A 27,887-nucleotide genomic window follows, 5' to 3' on the forward strand; every position below is an offset into this window, starting at 1 on the left:
TGTTCCAAAGAAGCGAAAAAGCAGTAGCTGTCAACCCTGTTGCACCTCAGAATCATGGAGGTGGAAGAGGGATAGAGGAACGCTTTAAAAATTGCCCAATGCAGGCCCTAACCTAGAGGGACCAAAGTAATGTAATTCTTTGTGTGAATTACATTATGTCTATAATGTCTATTATGTCTATAATTCCCTGTAAGAAAAACTACAAGCCCCAAAACCCATCAAATAGTTTGGATTTTCTCCAGAACGCTTTACTTGTGCATTAATAGGCACGGAGTAACATTTTCCTGAAGTGCCTGAGGCTAATGCTTTCGCGGGGAGATTGACGGGACCGTCAGCCAATCGGCAGTCTGAACGAGTCTCGACGGTACCAGTAAGAGGCAACAGAGCAAGGCACTTTTTTTCAGTAGAAACACTAGATCGTAGTAATAGAGGGCAACAAGCCGAAAAAGGGACACTCTCGCCAGCGACAGCGCGGAGGGCCAGGGGCCGGGGACTGGAGAGAGTGGTGTACACCGGGCGGTCCCAGCCGCCTCGCGTTGCTACAGACGCTATTCTTACTTCCGGGCGCTCGGCGCCCTCGCGGTGCGTCACTTCCGCCCGGCCGGGTCGAAGCGACATCCTCTTTTCTTTCCCTTCTTCCTTTACCTGGCCCCGCCCCCCGGAAGCTTCTATGGGTCCTCGCCTGCGGGTCAGGGGTGAGAAGTGGTGCTGCAGAACGGACCGTGGTGAATAACTTCCCTGAGTTCCACTCCCCGGCGGCGCGAGTTGGAAGAACCTAGGTGAGATCTCGGCTAACGGCGCTGCGGGACTGTGCGGGTCCTCGGGAATCTCCGCCGTCTCTGGCTCTGGGGTTTCCCTCTCCTGGGCCTGCAGTTGGGCGCGCGGGAGGCTAGGGTCCTTGTCTTGCTCCTTAGTCTCCTCTCTCCCTAGGTGAGGTCCGACTCAGGTTACTGCCACCGATACCCTTTCTCCTGGAGTGTGAATTGGAAGCAGAGTAGCGTGTACTCTTGGTGATGGCAGGGCCGCTTTCTAAAGTAGCGAAGTGCCTTAGCGTTCATTTCTCCTCCGTTGAGCTCTGAAACCCTTGGAAGCAGTTTAGGTAGACAGAATATTTGTTTGCCTCCACTGTACATATGAGGAAACTGAGGCTCTTGGAGAATTCCTTGAGGGCAACACAAGGCACCCTAAGAGGCAGAATTGTGATTCACACTCAGATCTAGGTTCTGTAGGGTTGCACAAAATCACGAGGAGAACATTTGGAAATAGGGGAGAAACTGAATATGAAAAAGAGAGCTAGTATTTGAGTTCTTCGTGTCAGGCATTATGTAAGTTCTTTCTAGACGTATTAATTCCTTGTAAGAGGCACAGTAATTCCTGGTTTAGGAAATTGGGTCTCAGAGATGATACATGACTTATTCAATATTAATGATTTAACGGATATTTCCCAAGTGTCTTTCAGCTCTGTGATTTTTTTTCCAGCACCATAGAATTAGGTCCTGTCCTGATCAAACTATTTTTCTGATTCTGGCATTTCAGGAAGTGAAATTTCTGGCATTTTCCCTGGTCTCTTCATCCTTTGCCCATTGTCTTATTTGTTAGTATTCTGTTTAGAAATTGGTAGTTGTGTAAATTCAGCCCTGACTCTTACTCTACAATTTACTTTTTTCTTTCCAAGAGGAGTTTGGGGATTGTGTTGCTTGGTATGAAATGAATGGATTTAGGTTTAAAAAGGCTGGCTGGAAAATTGCTAGGTTCTACATTATAGATGGTCTCTTTATTGTTAATCTTTTTGTATATCTTACCTAAGTTTCTGTTTGTTTGTTTGTTTGTTTGTTTTCCCCCTCTCCAGGAAAACTGCTGTCATCTGGCGCCAAGATGTCCGGAATTGGAAATAAAAGAGCAGCTGGAGAGCCTGGCACATCCATGCCTCCGGAGAAGAAGACAGCTGTTGAAGATTCAGGGACCACAGTGGAGACAATTAAGCTCGGGGGTGTCTCTTCAACGGTATGTGGAAACAGGGCTTTGAGAGTGTGCTTCTTTTTTCTGAGTTGCAACCTGAAAGTAAGAATTTATGGAAGCCTTCTGGAAGGCTTTTTATGGAAGAGAAAACTTATGGAAGATTTATGGAAGAGAAATTTATTTGAAAAGGGGGAAATAAAAGAGCCAGAAGTAGGTGACATGATGTGGTGGTCAGTTCTGAAAAGAGGTACATTAACATTTGATGTTTATTTTCAGAGGTGTGCTTCTAATCTCTGGAGAGTGTGGTGCTTGATACAAATTGATGATATGCGTTTATCAGCAGGAAAACTGTACATTCATTCTTCATTCACTGAGAAGTTCGGTGCTAGTTACGAAGAGGCAGTGTAGCAAAATCACTGAAGGGTGGTGAAGGATAGGAGTCTGAGGCCAGACTACCTGGAATTGACTCAGCTTCATCACTTCCTAGCTGCATGGCCTTTTGTTATCCTCCCTGTGCCTCTTCTCCATGTCTGTGAATGTAATTCTAGTGCCCACCTATTGGGTTGTTGAGAGGATAAAATGAAAGCGTCTCTGTTAAGAGTTAAAACATTACCTCTACTTTAGTAAGTACTCTATATATGAGCTATTAATAATTATTGGGCTAGATATTATGAATATAACGGTGAATAAAGTAAGACCCTGTCCTTGCTCTTAGGGAGTTGACCGTTTCATTAGATTGTTACACATCAGAAACTTATAGTAATGTTATATGTCCATTAGACATCAGAAGCTCACTATAATAGGTTTGGATCTAGATCAGGAGTCTATTCTGGAACTCAGTGATGGGGGTATGGTGTTAAAATACTTTGCATTTGCATAGCTTATAAAACCACATCTCTTACTTTTTTGAATTCAGGCTCAGGATAGAGAGAATAATGGGAACATTCAGAGTAAATGGTTAATGAAGTGTCATTTCTGAGTCTGTCAGCGATTCAGGTACTCCATACTGCTGCCGAGAGGTGATTTTGTCTAAGCACTGTCTCACATCATGCATCCCAAGGACATTTGTTAATTCAATAAAAGTATTTGTTGTGCATCTGTGATTTGCCAGACACTACGCATTACCCTGAGGACAGCTGTTGGACTTCAGTTTGTAAAGTGGCACAGACAAGAGAACAGTGTTCTAGTATTTATGAGTGGGATATGTGCTGTTCATAGGGATAAATAGCCACATGCTCTAAGGGAAGCAGAGAGGATACATCCTAGTTTGGACTTTATCCACAAGGCATTGAGGAGTCATTGGAAGGTGTTAAGTGGGAGAGTAACATGCTCTGACTTAGCTTGGAGAACAGATTGTAGAGGAGCAAGGGCTAGAAGTTCAGTTAGCAGAATTGTTCCCTTGTTGCTTCTCCCTCTTCTTCCCATTTCATCTCTCTAAGTGTGGGGAACTGGGGCTTGTCTCCACTGATTCCTGCCCCAGTTGGTTGAAGGTTGCCCTTAAAGGCAATAACTCTTCCTCTGCACTTCAGGGTTGCTGTAGTGAGCCAGCTGAGATTGTGTGGAACAAAAAATGAAGACTCTAGGTGTGCTTTAAGTCAGAACACTGGTGGTGCTAACGGAGCTGTCCTCCAAGGCTGTGCTGAAGTCTGGCAGGCTGACAGGACATGCCATGAGACACAAAAGTGTTCACTATAGAAGGCTATTGCCGTCATTTTGCTGAGGGATCATGGTGCCTTGGGTCACTGTAGTGTAGAGGTAGTGTTGACAGGATTTACTGATGGATTGGATGAAGTTTATGAGATCCCAGAATTTTGGAAGTACAGACTGTTCACATACTGAGCTAGGAAGTAGTATGAGAGGAGCATAGTTTTTGGGAGGCTGCGGAGGATGAATTAGGAGTTTGATTTTGGACATGCAAGTTTGGGATACTTAATAGACCTCTGAGTGGGTAGGTGGTTGGATACAGTCATCTGTAGTCTAGGGAGAGGTCTGGGCTAAAGCATTTGGGAGTCATCATTTTGTAGGAGGTATGTATGTATGTATTTTCATGTTTATGTATTTTTGAGAGAGAGAGAGAGAGACAACATGAGTGGGGAAGGGGCAGAGAGAGAGAGGGAGACACAGAATCCAAAGCAGGCCCCAGACTCCGAGCTGTCAGTACAGAGCCTGATGCGGGGCTCAAACTCACAAGCCACGAGATCATGACCTGAGCCGAAATCAGATGCTTAACTGACTGAGCCACCCAGGCACCCCATGTAGGAGGTATTTAAATCCATGAGACTAGAGGCTCTAGGCTCTGAAAGCAGAGCCCTGGAACACTGATATTTTCATGTCAGGGAGATGAGAAGAGACTAACCAAAGAGACAGAAAATGAAGTAGGAGGAGAACAAGAGAGAGTGAGGGCCCAGAAGCCAAATGAAGAAAAGTATTTCAGGAAGGAGTTACTCAGGTGCTGCTGATGGCTTGAGTAAGGGGAGCCCTGGGTAAAGGGAGGATTGAGTCATTAGGTTTAGCAGTAGAAGGTTCTCAGGAGCCTCAGTGAGAATCTTGTTTGTGGAATGATGGTGCTAGAAGCCTGAATTCAGTGAGCTTAAGAGAATAGGAGAGGAGAGGAATTAGGGAAAAGGGGACAGAGCCAATGATTTGCAGGAGTGTTGATATAAAGCAAGACAAAGAAATGGGGCATTAGCTAGAGGGAAATGTGGGATTGAGGGAAGCTTGTTTTGATTTTAAAATAGGAGCTATTAGAGCATGTTGATTGAAATGATTTGGTAGAGCGGATTAAGCTGATGGGGTAGCAGAGGAGACTGTTGCTGGTGCGATTTCCACCAATAGGGGAGAGAGCATGTGATATAATGCACAACAGGAGGGCTGGCCTTAACTAGGAGCAGGGGCAGTTGATCCGTAGCAACAAAGAGGAAGGCAAAGAGTTCAGATGTAGGTAGGTTGGTAGCTGCAGTTGTGGGAGATAGATGTGGACGTTCTCTTCTGATTGCTTCTATTTTTTTTTCAGTGAAATCAGAAGCACCTCATCTGAGAGTGAGGATGGGGGAGGAAGTGTTGAAGGTTTGAAGAGACAGGAGAAGGTATGAAGTAGTCATCTTGAAGAGGGAACGGACTAGAAAGATAGAGTATTGTTGCTGGGCAGCACTGAGGACTTACTTGACTCTGTGATCATGAGTTTAAAGTCAGCCCAGGCAGCATGGTGCTTTATGTTTTCTATTCATGTTCAGCTGCATGGATGTAGGCCTGGAGTAGTGGAGAGTTGGATGTTACCAGGGGTGGGGTTTTTCCTAGGCAAGGGTGAGGAACGAGAAGGTTATGGAAGACATGATATTGACTGATTGTGGAATTTAATGCCAATAAAGAAGGGAGTGAGGAAGTGAGAGGAGTGAAGGACAGGAAAGTTATAGGGCAATGGATTGTACATCCTGGGGGAGGTGAAGAATTGTGGGAGTCAGGAAACTAGAGAGCATGAGCTGGAAAAGTAGGTGGTAATTGTGGAGAAATTGAGCTTACAGAGAGCATACACATACAGATCAGGCTAAGAATAAGAATAACTGGGAGTTTGGTGGCCAAGGGACGTAGAAGACAAGATCATTGGAGGAGAGGAGGTCAGTGACTTGATTTGAGATACAGGAAGGATCATCTATATGGGAATTGGAAATCAGTGAGGACTATGACAGGAGTAACATTGGGGAGAGATAATAAGCTAGGTGCTAAATCTTCAGGAAACGTGGGGAAGTGACCTGGGCATTTCTAGACAAGTGTAGCAAGGCAGGGTGGCAGGTGGGGCAGACCAGTGGCACGAGCTGCAGAGCTAGGAGGTTTTAGGGAGGAAGGTGGGATAATGGGCTGAAAGTGGCAGTGGAGAGCAGGGGGGTACCTACCTGCCTCTAGGCCCAGAGTGGTACTGGAGAAACTGCAGGGAAACAGTATTCTCATCCCGCTATCAGAGCAAGAAGGGGAAAGGAGTGCTCAGTGAAGAGATTGAGGATTTCATTTATTAATAGTATTAATGAACTGGTACAGTTGGGAAACTGTTGACTCTTTGGGCGTGTCAAGAATAATTTAATCAAAATACAAGAGAAAATAAAAGCAAAACAAGAAATTGGTGTTCTCAAACAGTTCTTACTTTTTGAAATACTCATTAATTCCTAGGTAAGATAAAAATGTAATCCTCTCCAATCCTGTTTCTTTGCCTGGGGTCCTCCCCCACCCTCCCCCACCCCCACCTCCAGACCCCAACTTGTCCTAGGGAAGGAGCTAGGGAGAGAAATGAAAGATCCTGAGAAGGGTGTGGATTATTGACGGAGTTCTATTTTTGTGGAAACAGAAGAGACTGGGATCCTGAGCGCAAGTTGAGGTCAGGGTGTGGAAGATAGTGGAGATAAGGGACCAACGAGGATAACGGAGAGAATTTAAAATTCTGGGAGATCCAGATGAAAACTGGTATATGGGGATAAGGACATGAGGTACCTGGAAAGATAGGGTTTCATTTGAGGAATTTAAGATTTCAGTTGTGGCACAGTTCCGGATAATGACAGAAGTCCAAGATGCGGCTTTTGAAATGGGTGGCCGAAGCACAGGGAGTGAGATAATCACCAAAGTTAAGGGATTCAGAATACAGCCTGGATACTGGAGGATTAGATGGTTTGTCCGCATGTTTACATGTCCGTGTGTGTATTGTCACTGGACATAGTGGCAGGGACTGGGACAGAGAACGGCCCAGGTGCCAAGGTCTTGAATGAGTGAGGGGCAGTGCTGAGGAGATAGATGGCAGTGTTGATCCGGGCAGAAGGTGATCTAGCTGGACAGTGGAGCCTCACAGTACTTTGTGGATATCCGTGTGAAGAGAACAATGAGGTGGGTGAGGTCCAAGTTCTAGCATATTAGTGTCATTCTTCCCATCGTCATCATAGACTCTTTATTTCTTCTTTTCCTACTTCTTATCCAATTACTTGTTGTAAGATTTAAGAAATGAATAGCTTTGGTCAGAGGAAATATGACTTGGTAGAGTTTAACAGCTGGTTTGCCTAATTTCTTTGTGGAGACTAATAAGATTGGTTTCGTGGGGCAGGAGGAGCTAGACATTCGAACACTGCAAACCAAAAATCGCAAGCTGGCAGAGATGCTGGATCAACGGCAGGCCATTGAAGATGAACTCCGTGAGCACATTGAAAAACTGGAACGAAGACAGGCCACTGATGATGCCTCACTGCTGATTGTCAACCGGTACTGGAGTCAGGTAGCTACTTGTTTGTTTACTCAGATTTTCTTTGGAGCATTTTAGTTCTCCTTTGCGTTCTCTTCACTTCCAAAGTTGTGCTCTTCTGTTTTCTCATGACTGTACCTCCCCTTCTTCAGTTTGATGAAAACATCCGTATCATCCTTAAACGTTACGATCTGGAGCAAGGTTTGGGAGATCTCCTCACAGAAAGAAAAGCCCTTGTCGTGCCGGAACCAGAACCAGACTCCGATAGCAATCAGGAACGGAAAGATGATCGAGAGAGAGGCGAGTGTTTGTGGTGGATTCTACCACTGCATGCTCTGGGGTTTTAAAGTAGATCTTGGCTTTCAGGCTTTCCATTTGAGGAAAAAAGGATTTTGATACTTCCACTTTTATAATGCTGATGGCTGCTTTTTTTCCCCCCCTGTGTCCTCAGGGGAAGGGCAAGAGCCAGCTTTCTCTTTCCTCGCTACCTTGGCCAGCAGTTCCAGTGAAGAAATGGAATCTCAGCTGCAGGAGCGTGTGGAGTCCTCCCGCCGAGCCGTGTCCCAGATTGTGACGGTCTATGATAAATTACAGGAAAAAGTAGAGCTCCTGTCGCGGAAGCTAAACAGCGGAGGTGAGGCAAGAATCAGGAGACTGGGAACAGGGTGGGAGGAATAAGAGCTCAACTTTGCATGCTCCTTTGTAGTTTGCAAACTTATGCATTTAATTTTAATTAAATTCCTTGGAATCTAATCTCCAGTATTACCAGTAATACCAGTAATGCCATTGCTGTGGCATGTTAGTATTTTACAGGTGTTTCATATTTTGAGCCGTGTGATAGTCCTATAAGAAGCTGAGGAAAGCTTCATTCTGATACTTTCTATTAATAAAACACTTAAAAGTAGTAGAATTAATTTGATTTTTTTAAGGAGTAGCTCTGTTTCTGGCTATTGATTTATAACTGATAGTAATTTAGTTTAAATATTTTAAATATTGGTAATTATATTTAAAAAATTTTTGTTTTAGATATTGAATTAAAAAAATTTTTTTAATGTTTATTTATTTTTGAGAGAGAGAGGGAGAGAGTCAGAGTGCAAATGGGGGAGAGGCAGAGAGAGAGACACAGAATCTGAAGCAGGCTCCAGGTTCCGAGCTGTCAGCACAGAGTCTGATGTGGAGCTCGAACGCATGAACTGTGAGATCATGACCTGAGCTGAAGTCAGATGCTTAACCAACTGAGTTACCCAGGCGCCCCTAGATAGTGAACTTTCACTTCAAAGAGTCAGTTTTAATACATTCTTTTTGTTGGTTTTTTTCTGTTATCTCTAATATTTTCAAAAAGAGTTGGCTTAGGTTTTAGAGTTGTTACATGATCTCTGTGTTTAAAAAGAAAAAAGAGAATATATATGGTTGGAAAAGGGTCCATTTGAAATATGCTACTAGTCAGTGTTAATGCAGAGACTTGTACAGTATAGTAAAGTATTTGTGTAGCTAGGTTGCATCTTCTTAAGTGCCCTGATTTTACATTTTCAGTAATAATCTTGGTCTAGTTGTAATACCTTAATTTATCTGATTATTATTTTGCTTTATTTTATTTCCTTTTCTAATGTTTATTTTTGAGAGAGAGACAGAGCATGCAAGTGGGGGAGGGGAAGAGAGAGAGTGAGAGGGAGAATCCCAAGCATATCCCACACTGCCAGTGTGGAGCCCAACATGGGGCTCAAACCCATGAACCATGAGATCATGACCTGAGCTGAAATTAAGAGCCCGATGCTTAACTGACTGAGACACCCAGGCACTTCTAATTCTCTGATTATTATTAAGGTGTTTATTGTTTCATTTCTGAAAGTAATGTGTTGAATGTAGTGGATGCTGAGCGATGGGGCAGGCAAATAAGAATTTTATTACTTTGTAATTTTTAAGGACACTTGGGCTAAGTTATCAACAGAATTAAAAGAGGAGGCATGTAAAAGACTTGTGAAAATTTGGGAAAGGGTTTCTTTTACTTTCCCATAAGTCTGTGTATGTATTATGTATCTTATTTGGGTAACAATTTTAGAATCCACAAATCAGAAATTATAGAAGTCTTCCTATCTCCCTTCTCAAAGGTAACCATTGTAAACAATGTGGTTCATGTCCTCCCAGACTTTTGTATTCATATATTCCATCTACTTTTGGGTTCCCAGCTAGACTTTGTCTCTTGGTGCAGTGCTTTGGCTTACTCTTCTTTGTTTCTCCAGTGTCTGTCTGGCACTGTATCTGGTATTAGTTACATACCGAATGTAAACTGAGCTGGGTGCTAGTTTTTTCTCCGTTGGCTGTAGTTGAGTAGTTGGATGGTATGATAGAATCCTAATAATAGGCCACACCGGTAAACCATATATATATGCATGATGGTGCATACCATATGCGTGTTACATGCAGATAATATGCCATATGGAGAGCTTATGCCAGTGTTAAACTTGACTTTGTGAATGAATGTCAAGTAAAATAATTGCTGTATTTAAAAAGGAACTAAAATGAGTAGTATATTAAGCAGTACTTTAAAATTATTTTTGTTGGCATGCATTTTAAGGTAGAGTTTAAGTTAAACAAAACAAAACAAAACATTAATTGTAAGTGGGCTGCCTGGGTGGCTCAGTTGGTTAAGCATCCAACTCCTGGTTTTGGCTCAGGTCATGATCTCACAGTTCTTGAGTTCGAGTCTTGCATCGGGATTCATACTGGTGGTAGAGAGCCTGCTTAGGATTCTCTCTCCCTCTCTCTCTCTGCCCCTCCCTTGCTCATGCTCTCTCTCAAAATAAATTTTTAAAAAACATTAATTATAAATTACAAATTACTGAGCTATTTATAGTATAAAAAGTAATTGCCATTGATAAGCTGAACTTTCTAAGGATAAAGATCCATAAAGTATGAATTGTAGCATGAACAATACCTTTTTGTCAGTTCATTTCTCCCCATGTTTATTTTATCCTTGATTCAAAGGAATTGCAATTGTCAGCTTGTTAATTCAGTAAGTGTTTATCTAGCTCTTACTGTATTCTAGGCCTTGTTCTAAGTATGTTAGGATATTAAGAGGAGTAAATTACAGCCTCTAGTTCTTAACTTCGGTTATGAATCAGTTCACTTTGAGAGCTTTTGGAGCATACATTTTTTTTTTTTTTTTTTTTGGTCCTGCCCATGGATATTCTTATTTACTATGTGTGGGATGGATGGGCCCTAGTGAAGTGTCTAATCTTTAAAGTTCCCAAAATCATTATGGGGCGCCTGGGTGGCTCAGTCGGTTAAGCGTCCGACTTCGGCTCAGGTCACGATCTTGCGGTCCGTGAGTTCGAGCCCCGGGTCGGGCTCTGGGCTGATGGCTCAGAGCCTGGAGCCTGCTTCTGATTCTGTGTCTCCCTCTCTACCCTTCCCCCGTTCATGCTTTGTCTCTCTCTGTCTCAAAAATAAACGTTAAAAAACAAAAAATTAAAGTTCCACAGGTGATTCTACAGGCAGTCTTGGTTGAAAACCACAAAAACCACCACATGACCAGCCTGTTCTGTATGGTGTTTCTGAGTGATGCCAAGGGGTAGGGAGTAGGAGAAAGCACAATTTTTCCTCCTGTTAACTGTCTCCAAACATGTTAATTGGTATAATAAGTTCTATAAATTTATCTACTTTCTTTGTAAACTGTAGTGTACCTTTTGGCTTTTGAGCTTTAGGAGTGCCCCTAGCATAGTATTCCAGAACATGATAAGTAATTCTAGGCTCTTATCTTTATTCTTCATGATTCTATAGGTACTCATTTGAACAAGGAAATTGCTACTTTCTGCCCCCCTTCTTCCTCCCAACAGAGATGCTTCATGTTGGTGTTCACTAATAGGAATTTGTGATAGCCTTATGAGATAGAATTTTATGGCTGTTAAATCTGACACTGATTACAGATACCTCTATCTTGTCTACAATTCTAAAATGCAGTTTTTTAGTGATTGTGTCTTATCTGAATAGAGTTACAGAATCCCTCCATTTCTTCTCTCAATACATTTGACTTTACAGAAAGGATGGGAGTTAGGTGATCTTGGCTCTGTGTCATCCTCTACTGAAGCACAGCTTTGGCTCATTTCCTTAAGCAAGTCATCTAACCTCTGGGTTCTTAGTCATGTAAAGATAATAAAAACCAGCCTACTTCTTAAAGGTTTTCGGGAAAATAAAGTGAGGGAGCGTGTTCATATTTTGGTGGGATGCACAGTTTTAAAATTGGACACTATAGATGCTAAACTAAAGGGCAGTTCTTTTCCCTCAGATAATCTGATAGTGGAGGAAGCGGTGCAGGAGCTGAATTCCTTCCTTGCTCAAGAGAATATGAGGCTACAGGAATTGACAGACCTCCTTCAGGAGAAGCATCGCACCATGTCTCAGGAGGTACTTGACCAGAAAGGACAGATGGTAGTTTCTAGTGGCCTGTGGCACACATTGACTCGGAATTTTGAATGCTTCAAAGGTTCATCTGACTCTAGAAAGCCTATTTTTATATTGAAGAGCATGAAGGGCAGGCCAAAGCAACCAGTTTTGAGAAATCAAGAGGAAAGATTAAGGGGAGAAAACAATTGAATACTTCTCGATTGTGCCTCTGTTAAACAGATACTACAGTGTTCGTTTTTAAGAAGAAATATCATTATATGAGGTTTTGTGAAACAATGCACCAAATTCCCAAATAACAAATTACCCCAAATAAAAAAGATCATGTGCAATGTTACTGAGGAATGGGTTGGTAGAAATTCATCTGAGAATGGACAGTACGAACTACTATATTGATGGTTTCCTGGGAGCTTGAGAAATGTGGATTTTCCAGCCAAACTTGGGTACGCGTAGTGCCACGACCAAACTGTCAAGATTTGGGTATTTATTTGTGTGTGTGTGTGTGTGTGTGTGTGTGTGTACACACACACACACACACACACACACACAAACAGTGATTGAGGGAACAAATCAAGGAGGTTGGTAACTGTTTTGAGCACCCAGACAAAGTAATTGAACTGTGATTCGGATGTAGGTCTGTTTTACTTCAGAGCCCATGTTCTTTATTATGCCCTTGTTTTGTAAACTCCATTGCCAGGGTCCATGCTGGCTGCTTGTATGAGAATCGTCTGGGAAGTTTATCGATACGTGTAGATCCTCATCAGCCTTCAAAAGGGTTAGAGTATAGCAGTGCTTATAAATTAGATTGGAGTGTAGTGGAGAAATAGAATAACTTTCTGTCATGTTTAAGGTATAAACTAGGTACAACCAAAACGAGAAGGTCCACCTCTTCTGGCCCTTTACCAATCTCGTTTAGCATTACTAAGCTGGAGAGAGACAGTGCTTTGCTCAACTGAGCTGATGTCCACAGTGGCTCTTGTGGCTGGCTGCTATTACCTGCCAGCTGGGTGGGAGCCCACCTTAGGCTCTTCACTGGAACATCTGCATGTTGCCTCTCCCACGTGGCAGTTTCAGGGTAGTGGGTCTTCTTACATGGCAGCTGTCTTCTTCCAGAGAATGAATGTCCCAAGAACATAAAGCAGAACCTGCATGGCCTTTCAGATGTAGCCTCTGCATCATTTTCATTGGGTCACTAAAGTTGACCCAGATTCACGGGGAGGAGACCGTGCCACCACCTCTTGATGGGAGGAATATCAAAGATTTTGGGGGACATATTTTTCAACCAGTACAAAGGTTATGTGTAGATTAATGCGAGCATGTGATAGCATTGTAATTAAAGTATTAAATAGCGTTAGCTGTGGGAATGCAAGCTGGTGCAGCCACTCTGGAAAACAGTATGAAGATTCCTCAAGAAACTAAAACTAGAACTACCCTATGACCCAGCAATTGCACTGCTAGGTATTTATCCAGGGGGTACAGGTGTACTCTTTCGAAGGGACACATGCACCCCCAGTGTTTATAGCAGCACTATCAACAATAGCCAAAGTATGGAAAGAGCCCAAATGTCCATCGATGGGTGAATGGATAAAGATGTGGCGTGTGTGTGTGTGTGTGTGTGTGTGTGTGTGTGTGTGTGTGTATACACACACACAATGCAGTATTGCTCGGCAATCAAAAAGAATGAAATCTTGCCATTTGCAACTACGTGGATGGAGCTGGAGGGTATTATGCTAAGCGAAATTAGTGAGAGAAAGACAAATATCATATGACTTCACTCATATGAGAACTTAGAGACAAAACAGATGAACATAAGGTAAGGGAAACAAAAATAATATAAAAACAGGGACGGAGACAAAGCATAAGAGACTCATAAATATGGAGAACAAACAGGGTTACTGGAGGGGTTGGGGAGGGGGGATGGGCTAGATGGGTAGGGGCATTAAGGGATCTACTCCCGAAATCATTGTTGCACTATATGCTAACTAATTTGGATGTAAATTAAAAAAATAAAATTAATAAAAAAAAAATAGCATTAGCTGGTGCAAAGTGCCCAAATAAAGAAAAACAGGTTTTTGTATCTTTAGAGTGTCTGGTTCAAGATTTCCCTGGGGTCAGCTTAAAAAAGAGAATGGACATTTTCCTTTCATTCCCTTTGGTTTATCATTTGTGGAAAGGGAAAGTTGGGAGCAAAGATAGCTGTCTTCTGAATATATATTTGAATTTTTATCTCTGAAAATATTTGGTAAAATCAAAGAAGTTACTATTTGCTTCTTTAAAGATAACACATTTTCTGATGGTTTGTGGTCTATAGAAGGAACTGGTGCTTCTCAGAAGTAGAAAAATTGTTGCATCCCAAGTGGTCTTTCCCTTATGAGAGTGAGAGTTCTTAGAGACCTTTACAGTTTTCATGATTGTAACTGACCCAGAACGGTTAAAGGAATCTGTGATTTCATTTTTATACTCATGCATTGGAAAGAGGGTAAAGCATCCTCTATTTCAGTTTTGTCTATAATGATACATAAGCAGGGGTTAATTTTGTGAGATTTGGGATGTACAGTAGTGATGTAAGGCATTCCTTTCCTAACTTGGTCTTTTTTTGGCTTTATTTTTCTGAATGCCTGTCTTTGGGATGTAGTTCTCCAAGTTGCAGAGTAAAGTGGAGACAGCTGAGTCACGAGTTTCTGTCCTGGAGTCCATGATCGATGACCTGCAGTGGGATATTGACAAAATCCGAAAGAGGGAACAGCGACTCAACCGACACTTAGCAGAAGTCCTAGAACGGGCAAGTGCTCTTTCAGTCATAGTTTAGAGACTAGAATCATTTTTAAGGAGTCCACTGAGAAAGGACGGACTTCGGGGTACCTGGGTGGCTCAGTTGGCTAAGTGTCCGACTTCAGCTCAGGTCATGATCTCACATCTTGTGGGTCCGAGCCCCGCGTCGGGCTTTGTGCTGACAGCTCAGGTTCTGGAGCCTGCTTCGGCTTCTGTATTTCTGTCTCCCTCTGCGCCTCCCCTGCTTGTACTCTGTCTCTCTCAAAAATGAATGTTAAAAAAAAAAAAGGGGTTGATGGACTTGGGTAGTAGTACCTGGGGGACACAATGGACTCTTCTGAAAGTGCTTTGGTTATCAGACTAAAATCTTAGGGTCTCTCACTAAAGAATCTTTGTCCTTCCTTTAGGTGAATTCGAAAGGTTATAAGGTCTATGGAGCGGGGAGCAGTCTCTATGGTGGCACAATCACTATCAATGCCCGGAAGGTAAAATCGATGACTCACTCAGGTCACGTTTCCTACCTAGTGTCAGGTGTTGTGCGAGGTACTTAGGGGTTTACAAGAGGCAATGGGGTTTTGCTAGAAGAATGGATCAGTGAAGGTGGAAGCTTAGGAATGGGAATGATTTAAAAATTCTTTCTTTTTTATGCTTATTTTGTGATTTTCCTCTTTTCTCCAGTTTGAGGAAATGAATGCAGAGCTTGAGGAGAACAAAGAGTTGGCTCAGAACCGTCACTGTGAGCTGGAGAAACTTCGGCAAGACTTTGAGGAGGTCACTACACAAAATGAAAAGCTGAAGGTAGGAGATGCGTCTCTGAAAGGCAGTACCATGAAACGTTTTGCTGGTCAACTCACATATGTACTGGTGAGCTCTCATAATTTATGAGGGAAGAAGAAGATGTAAGTTCTGTTGGTGGGTCTACTTACTTATTTACTATTTGGACCACCCCCCCCCTCCTTGCTCTGCAAAGGATTTCAAGCAACTTCCAAAGATATATAGACTGAATCAAAGTGCTCTAACTTAGGAATTGTTGAGAAAAATGAGGAGTAGGGTAAACCAAGGTGATGATCCAAAATGGAGTTTACAAAATGGGGCTTGTATACAAGATATATGCAAGGAGCATGTACATACTGTAGTAGGGTAGGCTGCTCACGTGTTAGGAATTGCCAAATGTGGGTCATACGGTTTGCCTGTGCAATTTCTAGCCGCCAGAGCAGAGAAATGATCAGTGACCGATTCTGTTGGTTTTTGAACATGCCTGTTAAAATTTTCTGTCCCCGGGTTCTTGGGGAAAGAAAGTGAATTCTAAGAGTCTTCCTACCCCTCTTTCAGTCATAGCCACGTGTCTTTTACGATTTGATTTGTTTCTAGGTAAATATATGAATAAAGATGTTTGAAGTGAAAAAACAAACAAAAAAAAACAACCTGACTTAAATTAATTGAAGTGTTTGGGTAATTCAAGCAAACCATTGCTTAAGAGAAGCCTAACTATTTTTGATACAATGTCAAAATATATCTCTCAGAGACTGTTAATACAGAGAACAAGTTAATGACAGAAATCCTCAATTATGTGTTAAAAACAAACATCCTGGGTTTTCTGTGTCTCTACATCTGACAGATTTCAGAGAGCTCTTCTAGTGTCCTTGGGTGTAGGCTGACACACAGTGTAAAACACATCAATTAAAACAATTCTTGGGTGGAGACTAGAGGTCCCTGGTGTTACCTCCTGGACAGTTTAATTTGATGCAGATTTTACAGAACTAGAAGAGTGGAGATATAATCCAGAATCTTCATAAAGCTTGTCTCAATCGCACAGGACATCACTATAAGGTTTTGTTTCCTGTCTAGTGTGTGGGGCACAGACGCTAGATTGTGCTTCTGACTTGTCTTCGGGCCCCTCAGGTGGAATTGCGGAGTGCGGTGGAAGAGGCGGTTAAGGAAACTCCAGAATACCGCTGTATGCAGTCACAGTTCTCCGTCCTGTACAACGAGAGCCTACAGTTGAAAGCGCACTTGGACGAGGCCCGGACTCTGCTGCATGGCACCAGGGGGACCCACCAGCGCCAAGTTGAGCTCATCGAGGTAGCAGCCCAGCTTTGTCTTTTGCGCATCAGCTTTCCTGCCTCATAAATCTTATAATTTTTCCCCCTTGCAAGCAATTACTGCTCCTCCAGCAAACATGTATAGACGGGCCATAGGTCTTTACTCTGCTAGATAGTGGGCATCCTGCCGTGAGAGATCATACAGCCTGGTGGGGAGAGTATAGTCCATTAGAATGCAGGTACAACAGAGACATGGCCAGGAGAGGCAGTGATTAAGGAGACAGAGCATCTCATTTGACTGTGGAGACTTCCTGATTCCACTTGCCAAAGTGAAGTGTGAATCTTAAGTTTGCTGATAGAAAAAAATAGGAGAAGGGCATTTCCAGCAGTGAAAAGAGCAGATTTAAAAATAGTGTAGAATGGCTAGAGCCTTATGTGCATGGGAGAGAGAAGTGGGTGGAAGCTGCCTCACTTTACAAGCCCTTATAGCATGCGAGGGCCAACGTACAAGCCGTTACGACATGCAAGGGCAAATGTGAATGCTTTTTTTTAAGGCAGCTTATTCACGTGTTCGCTTCTGTATCTTCCACAGTCGTTAAGGTAATGTTTGTAGTAGTTGGTCTTTTACTCTGTCTGCCAAAAGAATCGAATTTAATCTGTCTTACCTTACATATGTTTATGTACTGTTTTATTGTTTAGTACTCCAAGTAAATGACTACGTTCTCAGAGTGAGGAGGCATGTCCTTTATTTTTTTAATATCCTGCCAGTCTGCAAATCAGTCTTTGTAGCTGCCTGGTGCTTGTTAAATATCGACTGAATTGGAACTTTTCAGAGTAATCCCTTCTAGTAGATCCTTTTCTTCTTCTTAGATCGGTCAAAATTAAGAAACCTAGTAACAGGATACGATGTCTTCACATTTTGATAAGAATTTTTGATTGGGTCCTTTTTCTGGGTGTAGCGAGATGAGGTTAGTCTTCATAAGAAGCTGAGGACCGAAGTGATCCAGCTAGAAGATACTCTGGCCCAGGTCCGCAAGGAGTATGAAATGCTGAGGATAGAGTTTGAGCAGACCCTTGCTGCCAACGAACAAGCAGGTATAATTATTCTCGCTCCATCCTGCGGTTTGCTGCAAGCGCCTTCCTTCAGAAACACAATGTGGTTCCCTGGATTTGTTGGTATGAATGGAGCTCGGGTGTCCCAAAGAACCTTAAGTCAAATCACTGTAATTCATTTTGGCTCACAGCCTGGGTGTTTGTTTTTTAAGATTGGCCAGTTTTGTTTTCCTCTTCTGAGAAGGAATCTTGCTTTTGGTAATTTTCCCAGTTTCTCAGAGGTCCCTGATGGGTACTGCGCTTTCTATCCTTGTGCCTTTTTCCTTATCAGAGTTCTTCCTAACATTGCTGTTGCTGTGTCTAAGGCCCCATAAACCGGGAGATGCGCCACCTCATCAGTAGCCTCCAGAATCACAATCACCAGCTGAAAGGGGAGGTCCTAAGGTATAAGCGGAAGTTGAGAGAAGCCCAGTCTGACCTGAACAAGGTAACCAGGAAGTGCAGAATGAGTGTGATTTGCTGTTGAGTTTGGAGAGCTGGTTTTGAGTGAGGAGAGGAGTGTGGCTGCCACAGGTGACGTGCTGCTTTCTGCCTGTGTCCCCTAGACGCGCCTGCGCAGCGGCAGTGCCCTCCTGCAGTCTCAGTCTAGTACTGAGGACCCGAAGGATGAGCCCACGGAGCTGAAGCAAGATCCTGAGGACTTATCTGCCCAGTCCTCTGCATCGAAGGCATCTCAGGAGGAAGTCAACGAAATTAAGTCCAAACGGGATGAGGAAGAGCGAGAACGAGAAAGGAGGGAGAAAGAGAGGGAGCGAGAAAGAGAGCGGGAGAAGGAAAAGGAGAGAGAACGAGAGAAGCAAAAACTGAAAGAGTCAGAAAAAGAAAGAGACTCTGCTAAGGACAAAGAGAAAGGGAAACATGATGATGGAAGGAAAAAGGAAGCAGAAGTTATCAAACAATTGAAGATTGAACTCAAGTAAGAACAGAATTTAAAGTATCTGTTTCTGACTCAGAAGCTAAGGTTAGGACATCACACATGAAATGTTGGGTTGATGGCCTGGCTTACAGATCATTGTAATATTTTGGGTGTAACTAAATGCACAGTTAATTATGATCTCAGTTCTTGATCAAGTGTACAGCCCAGATGGCTTGCATGGGCTATCGTGTAGTCTGGTTCAGTGGTCGGGTCTCAGCGCTGCAGCTGTAGCCTCATTCTTCATGATTCCAAATTAAGGGGCAGTGTGTCATGACTTAAGTAATACTCATGAGAATTATTGAAACATTACTGGCAGCTTGCCGGCATGAATTTTAATTTAAATTATACTGGGTTGAGTTTGTATCACTGTAACTTGAGCAATATTGATCTGTTTGCCTGGCAGTTAGCTGGTTTGTGTATGTATCAGGTCATTTAAGAGATTTCTCAGGAGGTTTACTCCTGCAGGCATTGAAATGGTAAGACGAACCTTGTGGTTAATGAAACACCCAACATAATGTCACATACTGCCCCTTCTCTTCCTGCATAACCAATACTTTCTCTGGTAGATCTGGTTATTTCTTGCCTCCCAATGGTCATGGTTGTGCCTTTATTGATACTTGGATTTGAAGGACAACTGTGCTCAAAACATTTGAACTTATTTGGTATATAAAAGTATAGGTAAGAGGCCTGATAATTTAGTAAGAGATGGAAGTTTCAGCCTTCAGCTGATGGCTAATCACTCCACTATCAAATCTAGTTTTCTCCCCTTTTTTTTCTTCCTTCCTCTTAATTGCTTTAAGGCAAATATTTTTTTTTTTTTCAAGTGTGGTATCGGAATCACCTGGATGACTTCTTTAAAATATGTTCCTGGACCCCATCACAGACCCACTGAATCTCAGTTTCTAAGAGTGGGGCACCAGAATTTTGCCTATTTAATTAGGGCCACGGCATGTATTTTATAACTTTATGTTGGAGAACGTGGTGTGAAGGGAGAAAGGACTCCATTATCCAGCTTTCTTTTCTGTAGTTTCTGAGTGTATCCACAAGTCTCCTGACGGTCTGTGTGAAAAGTTTTATCTTTTAGATCTGTGACATAAGGTGTACATAGAACTGTTGTAAAATATTTTGCTCAATTCAAAATTCCCTTGCTCTGATGTCCTTTGTTTTCTCATTGCACCATCCCCCTCCCTCTATCACCCTCATCATAGGAAGGCACAGGAGAGCCAAAAGGAGATGAAACTATTGCTAGATATGTACCGCTCTGCCCCAAAGGAACAGAGAGACAAAGTTCAGCTAATGGCAGCTGAGAAGAAGTCTAAGGCAGAGGTAATCTAGTCTGCCATTACCTGTCATTCTGGTTAAAATCTTCATTTGTGGGATTTTCCTTCACATTTCTGAAGGATATAGTTTTCTTTCTTCGTCTTTAAAGTTAGTGTTTAAAACTCAGGATTTTCTTCCCTTTCAGGGACCATCTAAAATAAAATAGATTTCCGTACTCTCCACTAGGTGGTAAGGTATATCAGAATTTCTGGGAATAGGAGTAACCTTTTCAGACTTTTTTAGTACCTCTTTCCCATATAAATCATTGTTACGGTGAGTCTGTTTTCTGGCTATTTTTGGGAAGAGTGTCTTATTTTCTTAAAATTTGGGGGCCTTAAAAACAAATGGTGAGAGCCACCATCCCGAAGGAAGGTGCACGTGTGCTCCTCACCAGAGGTGCGTGTACAAGTGTGTGAAGTGTGATGGGTGCACTAGGATACCCTTTGTCTCTTTTCCCGGTTTGGCCAAGGTTTTCCCGGTTTGGGGCCCTCCTTCTGTGCACAGAATTAACTGAACTTTGACATTGTATCACAGCCTCTTCTTTTTGTGTGTGCGATTCCTTACTTTCTCTAGTTGGAAGACCTGAGGCAAAGACTCCGGGATCTAGAGGATAAGGAGAAAAAGGAGAATAAGAAAATGGCTGATGAGGATGCCTTGAGGAAGATCCGGGCAGTGGAGGAGCAGATAGAGTACCTGCAGAAGAAGCTGGCCATGGCCAAGCAGGTGGGTGCACTCTCTTTACTTAGTTAGGTTTTTCAGTAAATGTTGCTTGACAGCTAAGTTAGTGAAATTTGCGCTTTCATTCTAGTCTTTTCTTTCTGTGAATGTGTTTTACCCTATACATGTTTGTTTTTACATTGAAGTCTTTCATTCTTCAGTTATTTTGTTTTACATATTTGTGAGGCAGGAAATTTCTTGTTATTTTCAAATGGATAGCCAGTTGTTCAGACATGGTTTATTGGGGCATCTGTCCTTCCTCTGCTGATCTGGAATCAGGGATATAGTGAGTATTAATGAAAAAAAATATATATAAATTTTTATATGCATTATGATTACAAATATCTGAAACTAAGAAAAACATGCCCCCAAATAGGTTATAAATAAGTAACCAGTATGTTAACTGTGGTTGTCCTCTGGGCCCTAGAACTGGAGAGACTTTTCCCCTACTCACCATGAACGTATATTTATTTTTAAGTCTCAGGGAATTACATTAACTTTGAGTAATAAAGATAACCAAAGATGGAAAAACCATGTATGTTCACTGTGAGGAACAGCTTCACTGTTTCTAAGAAATAGCAAAATGACAAAGTGAAGTGGTTTTAGTGGTGACTTGATTAAGTACCTTGAGAAGATGAACTTTATTAGAACATATATGCATTACAAAATTTTTGTAATGTTTATTTTTGAGAGAGAGTGAATGTGAGTGGGGGAGGGGCAGAGAGAGGGACAGAGGATCCAAAGTGGGCTCTGCTCTGACAGGCACCTCCCCATATGCATTTCTTCTATAAAAAGTGGGGTTTTGGCTTTTAATAAATCCGTTGATTGCCAATTTGTCTCCATTGCTCTTTTTTAAGAAAAAAACTATCAGGAAATTGTACTGCTATAGGTTCTAGTACAAGTGGAGAGGCATACTGTGTTTTATATAGAATAACTTATCTTAAAAATGTTAATCGTGCCTAAGTTAATGTGTAAATTTAATATCCCAATAAAAATACTAAATTTTTGGTGTTGTTTCAGTATTTTTGGTTTTATTTTGGTACTAGACAGATTATATATATGTTTATGTTTATTATTTTTTAAACAGTGATTTAAAAGTGTGGAAAAGTAAACAAGAAAGGTCAGGAAAAGCAGTGGGGTTGATGGGTGGCAGTTCCTATCTCTATCAGATGTAAAAATATGAAGTTTCAGTAGATAAAGTACCTTGAGACTAATAGACTGTTCGAACTGAATAGAAAGTCCAGAAATAGACCAGAGTAACATGGCCATTTCATAAAAATGTGCCAAAGATACAGTTTTACGTCAGTGGGGGAAAAGAAAGACTACTAAATGTGGCAGGGCAGAAAGAAGCAAAATAATACTGGGAAAAAGTTGGATATATACTTGAACACTGTATACTGCAGTAATTTCCAGATGGATCACAGATAAAATATCAAAGAAATGAATCCATAAGAGTTAAAACAAAACAAATTCCTTTATAAATTTGGAATGGAAGAGACCTTTTTAACTATTAATAAAAGTCAAAAATATGAAAAAAATTGATAATTTTGACTTACGAAAACCCATGAAACTTCTACGTGGCAGAAACCACTATTAACAAAGCCAACAGATATATGATAAACAGAGAAAATATATTTCTGACTCTTAGCACAAAAGAGCTTATCTTTCTACTATATAGAAAAGTCTCCAAAAATGATAGAGAAGAAAACCCAACACCCTAGTGGAAGAATAGGCAAAAGATCTGGCTAGTTCAGAGAAAAGAATACAAATAGTTCTTCAACATCTGAAAAGATGTCCAGTCTCATTTATAATAACAAATTAGGGGCACCTCAGTGGCTCAGTCGGTTAAGCGTCTGACTTCGGCTCAGGTCACGATCTCGTGGGTTTTGAGTTCGAGCCCCGTGTGGGGCTCTGTACTGACAGCTCAGAGCCTGGAGCCTGTTTCAGATTCTGTGTCTCCCTCTCTGCCCCTCCCCCACTCGCACTCTGTCTCCCTCTGTCTCAAAAATAAACATTAAAAAAAGTTTTATAATAACAAATGCAAGTGAAAAATATTTTTAGAGACTGTTATTCACCTGTCAGATTGTTATGTGGTACTGCTGGAAAGTCTCTGTAGTTAAAATCGATATAGTGGTGGAAAACTATGAGAAAATGTGAGGTTTCATCATGAGAGAAGTTCTTGTAACCAACTGCTACTTGATCAGTTTGCTAGATTGTAGTATGTATAGTTTTTGTCTACCTTTTTTTTCTTAAGTTTATGTATTTTGAGAGAGTGAGTGAGCATAAGCTGCGGGGGAGGGGCAGAGAGAGAGAGAGAAAGAGAGAGAGAGATGATCCCAAGCAGGCTTCATGTTGTCAACACAGAGCCCGATGCAGGGGTCGATCTCACAAACCATGAGATAAAGACCTGAGCTGAGATCAAGAGCTGGTGGCCCAACCACATGAGCCACCCAGGCACCCCTGAAGATTTTATTTTTAAGTAATCTCTGCACCCAACGTGGGGCTCAGACTCACAACCCTGAGATCAAGAGTCACACACCACACCGACTGAGACAGCCAGGTGCCCCTAGGTTAATTTATTTCTTAACGAATAGTGGGAAAGTTTAGTTTCCAGTGCTCATTTCTTTGGAGTTAAAAGATTGTATTAACATAAGGGTTCTTTCTCTGTGTTTTATGTATGTATGTATGTATGTATGTATGTATGTATTTATTTAGAGAGTTTATTTTTGAGTGGGGGGAGGGGCAGACAGAGGGGTGGGCAGAGGATCCGAAGTGGGCTTTGTGCTGACAGTTGAGAGCCCAATGTAGGGCTTGAACTCATGAATTGCAAGATTATGATCTCAGCTGAAGTCAGAAGCTTAACGGACTGAGCCACCCAGGTGCCCCTTACGTATTCAATTTTTAAAAGTTTTTATTTGCTTATTTTGAGAGAGTGTGAGTGGGGGAGGGACAAGGAGAGAGAGGGAGAGAGAATCCCAAGGAGGCTCCATGCTGTCAGTGCACAGCCCAACACAGGGCTTGATCTCAGGACCCTGAGAACGTGACCTGAGCTGAAATCAAGAGTCTGATGCTTAACTGACTGAGCCACCCAGGCACCCCTCTTTCTCTATATTTTAGGAGGAAGAGGCTCTCCTCTCTGAAATGGATGTTACAGGCCAGGCCTTTGAAGACATGCAGGAGCAGAATATCCGTTTAATGCAGCAGTTGCGGGAGAAGGATGATGCAAATTTCAAGCTCATGTCAGAACGTATTAAGTCCAATCAGATCCACAAGTTACTTAAAGAAGAGAAGGAGGAGCTGGCTGACCAGGTTTTGACTCTAAAGACTCAGGTAACTCAGCTTTCCTGAATTCTGTTGAAGTAGGGCACTTTCTACATGCATTAAAGAATGATTATTGTGGCATTTTTTTAATAAGAAAAAACCCAACTTAATGTACTTTGTTAGCATTCTGGTAAATAAATTATACATCCCTGCAAAGGAGTACAGTATAGCTGTTAAAACAGATGTGGATCTGCTAATATGGAAAATGTTATTACTGATTTGTTTTATTTTCCTTTCCTTTTGTGTTAAAAATGTGTACATCTTTGTGTGTATGTACTGTGTATTTTATAAATTCTCTGGAAGGCTGTGTGAGGAACGATCACTGGTTACCTGACTACCTCTGGATGTTGGGATAAGGGTTCGCGGGTGTGTGATTTTACTTTTTACCCTTTGGTGTTTATTCTATTTTGTGTGTGAATTTCAAGAGAAAGACTACTTTAGAACTTCTAGCCATTCTGAAAATGATACACCTGGGCTTTTGTTTGAGCTGAGTTTATGTGGTCTAATATGAATCGCCAGGCATGGAGAGTTAGTATGGCCGAAGGAGATGAATATCTAGAAATGTAATTTCCTTTGTTCTTGGCAATTTGGAGAAGAATATTTTCAGTGGTTTCTTAGACTCTTGCTTGAATCATCAACAGCATTTTTTTTTTTTTTTTTTGCATGAAAAGTGAAGCTTTTGATTATTGTAGTCTTTCATGCTTTTTGAAGGGTTCATGGGTAAAGACAGTGATGGCTTGAGATTTCTAACAAACTCTTTTTCGTAGGCCTAACGGCACCTAGTCAGTTAATTTTTTTTTTCGTATTTGTTAAAAATCTGATTTTTTTTTTTTTTTTTTTTTCCTTCAAAGGTTGATGCTCAGTTACAGGTAGTAAGGAAATTGGAAGAGAAGGAGCATCTGTTACAAAGCAACATTGGCACAGGGGAGAAGGAACTGGGTCTTAGGACTCAAGCCTTAGAGATGAATAAACGCAAGGTATGATTGCTTTACTCTGTAATCTAAAGTGATGATTGGTCTCAGGAGCAAATAAGTAGGACACTGATGAAATTACAGGTTCACTTTCTTCCTTGGACTGGGTTAATGTTTTGCCTCGCTAGCAATGAAGTGATGTGATTTGTACGTCCCGCCTAGGCGATGGAGGCAGCCCAGCTTGCAGATGACCTCAAAACACAACTGGAATTGGCTCAGAAGAAGCTACATGATTTTCAGGATGAGATTGTGGAGAACAGTGTCACCAAAGAAAAGGACATGTTCAATTTCAAACGAGCCCAGGTAAGAGTGATTATACTTTCTTTACATTTCACCTTTTTAGGTGTTTCCTGAGCTCTGAAATGACCCATGTTATGAAGAGTCATTGGTCTAATGTGTGTTGTTTCCTATTTGATGGTAAGTTCCTTGAGTGAAGAGACCAAGTCTGTTTTCTTCACTGTCATATCCCCAGAGCCTGTCATGGTGGGATGAAATAAATATTTATTAAATGAATGAATTGGTGAATTTGTAAAGTAGCAGTGTATCAAATTAGAGGATTTTTAAATTCTATAATTTTTCTATATTTGGCATGTCAAATGATTCTAATGATGACTTCCTATCCTTATCCATATATCTGTAATTATTTTAATCCAGTCTACCTTCAGCTTGAAACTAATTACCTTAAAATTGACTTATCAAGTTATTAATTTTTTTTTAATTCTTAGACTGTATTTTTATGGAACTGAATTGATAATAGTTAGGTGCAACTCAGGTTTGCTAATAGATTATGGTTTTGGGCTCTGGAACAAAAGATGATGGTTTTGTGTTCTAGGTTCAGTTCTCTGCATACCTATAAGATAATTGGACATAAAAGGACAGAAAATCCTTTCTTTCCACAGCAGAAAGTTCAAGTTGAAGCAATTTTCTCTCAAAATTGGCAGGTCTTGGGGAGTGTGTCTAATGGGTATGCTGTCTTACCACAGGAGGACATCTCTAGACTTCGAAGGAAGCTGGAGACCACAAAGAAACCAGACAATGTACCCAAATGTGATGAGATCCTGATGGAGGAGATTAAGGATTACAAGGTTAGGAAAACTGCCTCAGTGATTTCTCTGTTTTGTCCAGGCCTGAAGTGGCCTGCTAATAGAGTGGGAGAATAAATACTGGTCTTTACATGAAGGTAACCAGAGGATGGCTTATTTTATTTATTTATTTTAAAGTTTATTTTGAGAGAGAGATTGGGGGGGGGGGTGCAGAAAGAGGGGGAGGAAGAATCCCAAGCATGCCCTGTGCTGTAAGCACAGAGCCCAACATGGGGCTCAGTCTCATGAACAATGAGATCATGACCTGAGCTGAAATCAAGGGTTGGACACTCAACCGACTGAGCCACCCAGGCGCTCCAAGGATGGTTTACTGTACGTGTGTGGGGAAGTGGCACTCTTGGCAGTGGTTAGTGGGTTTCCTGGTTGGTTGTTTGCTTACACATGACAGCCATTTAAACTTTTATAGTTGATCAGATTCTGGCTTCTTTTTTTTTAGGCACGCCTGACCTGTCCATGTTGCAACATGCGTAAAAAGGATGCCGTACTTACCAAGTGTTTTCATGTGTTTTGCTTTGAGTGTGTGAAGACACGCTATGACACCCGTCAGCGCAAATGTCCCAAGTGTAACGCTGCATTTGGTGCCAATGATTTCCATCGCATCTACATTGGTTGAGCCAAGCCAAGAGAAGAAGAGGGAATGGCTAGACAGGCACCTATTCAGTAACCATCAAACCTCTACCTCTTCTCACCTCGACTGTCACCTACGGGGCAGTTTATCTGTCAACTACCTTTCCTTCGCAGACTTTACGTCCAGGTTCTCCTCCCTAATAGCTACATGACTTCAGGGAAAAGGACTGGTAAAGGCAAGTCTTGGGTTTTAGAATGAATTAGAAACCTCTTATTTGTCTTCCCCACCAGCTTGTTTCTTTCCTGCTTTTAGATTTTTCAGCATTTTCTTCTTCAGGCTTAACTGCATAAATAATCGTGGATTGTTCATTCCTCCTGAAGAAGCAAGTTGGTACTCTTGACATGGAGAAGGGAACAAAGAAGAGTGGAGACACATGGCTATTTTGGGGAGTGAGGGCGATCTTTTAGAAATAAGCTATCCATGGGCACAAACATTTCTTGATTTGGGTAGTAAACTTTTTGTAGACTCGGATTATAAAATGGTATAATTGTGCTTTTTCCTGGATGGTTTGAAGCCTTAATGAAATTATGTCCAGGATGATTCAGTTCATTTCCTATTCATTAACAAAGTAACTTGTTAAGGTCAGCTGGTTTCCATGTTGAAGTTATTTAAGTTTTGAATGTTCTACTCATTGAAAGGTCTTTAAATTTCTTGAGGCCAGAATAATTTCAAATGCAATCGCCCCTTTTATCTTATAATGAAATCAAGATTGGAGAGGATGGGGAACAGGACTGAGATGGTGAAGAGATCTTCTGGGTACTCTGGGAACTTGATTACAGGGAGGTCTTGGTGAGCCATGAATTACCCTCATCTGCCTCTCTATAGGGATTCTTGTGATCCCTGTTCCCCAGAAGATTCTCTGTAATGTTTCTGTAGGACTTTATACTCCATAAGCTTCAATTAAAGCAGGATTCAATTTGCTTTAGTGTTTGTGTTTTTCTTGGGCAGTAGGTGGTTTGGGTTTGGATATTGACTTTATGACACTTGGCTAGGAAAGCTGGCCGCCAGGATTGGGGGACTGCAGCCTGTGGAACAGTGTGGAGGAAACCACTAGTCCCATGGGAAGCTGAGTTTAGGGGAATGTCCTTTAGCTGGGAAGAGCAGGGAGTGCCTAGTCCCAACTAGTCTGAAGTCCTGGCAACATGGAGAGCTCTTAGTCATTTTGAGATAATTATCAAAAATGGTGGTGGTTTTTGGACAGTCTGGCTTCTTTTTACAGACGAGGCCAATGAATGGACTTCAGGAATACCCATAAATTGTATACAAAATTTTGTGTTGTATGTACATTATTCATAGCTTTTTTCAGATTCTCAAAGGAATTTTGAAACTTCACAAATCCCAAAGAAGTTCAGACGTACTGCTGTAGATCCATAAGGAACTTTTTAGACAATTTCTTTAATGCCTAAGTA

General features: G+C 41.7%; 1 protein-coding gene across 1 annotated transcript; it reads left to right on the forward strand.

Moving 5' to 3' along the window:
- Positions 1-589: 589 nt before the first annotated feature.
- Positions 590-27,399, forward strand: RNF20 (ring finger protein 20). Its single transcript, XM_045469915.1, has 20 exons — positions 590-779; positions 1,850-2,004; positions 7,040-7,207; positions 7,327-7,474; positions 7,626-7,808; positions 11,460-11,578; positions 14,211-14,357; positions 14,755-14,832; positions 15,026-15,145; positions 16,250-16,429; positions 17,349-17,484; positions 17,808-17,929; positions 18,048-18,418; positions 19,627-19,744; positions 20,312-20,461; positions 23,573-23,785; positions 24,628-24,753; positions 24,910-25,050; positions 25,731-25,832; positions 26,287-27,399. The coding sequence occupies exons 2-20, from the start codon at positions 1,876-1,878 to the stop codon at positions 26,461-26,463; spliced, it is 2,928 nt and encodes a 975-aa protein (XP_045325871.1). The 5' UTR covers positions 590-779; positions 1,850-1,875; the 3' UTR covers positions 26,464-27,399.
- The last annotated feature ends 488 nt before the right edge of the window (positions 27,400-27,887 follow it).

The sequence above is a fragment of the Leopardus geoffroyi genome, chromosome D4 (assembly GCF_018350155.1).
Source record: "Leopardus geoffroyi isolate Oge1 chromosome D4, O.geoffroyi_Oge1_pat1.0, whole genome shotgun sequence".
NCBI classification, from domain to species: Eukaryota; Metazoa; Chordata; class Mammalia; order Carnivora; family Felidae; genus Leopardus; species Leopardus geoffroyi.

Coding starts and splice junctions, on each gene's coding strand:
- RNF20 (XM_045469915.1), top strand. CDS start 1,876: ATGTCCGGAATTGGAAATAAAAGAGCAGCTGGAGAGCCTGGCACATCC. Junction 7,208..7,326: donor TCAACCGGTACTGGAGTCAG/GTAGCTACTTGT, acceptor CCCCTTCTTCAG/TTTGATGAAAACATCCGTAT. Junction 17,930..18,047: donor CCCAGTCTGACCTGAACAAG/GTAACCAGGAAG, acceptor TGTGTCCCCTAG/ACGCGCCTGCGCAGCGGCAG.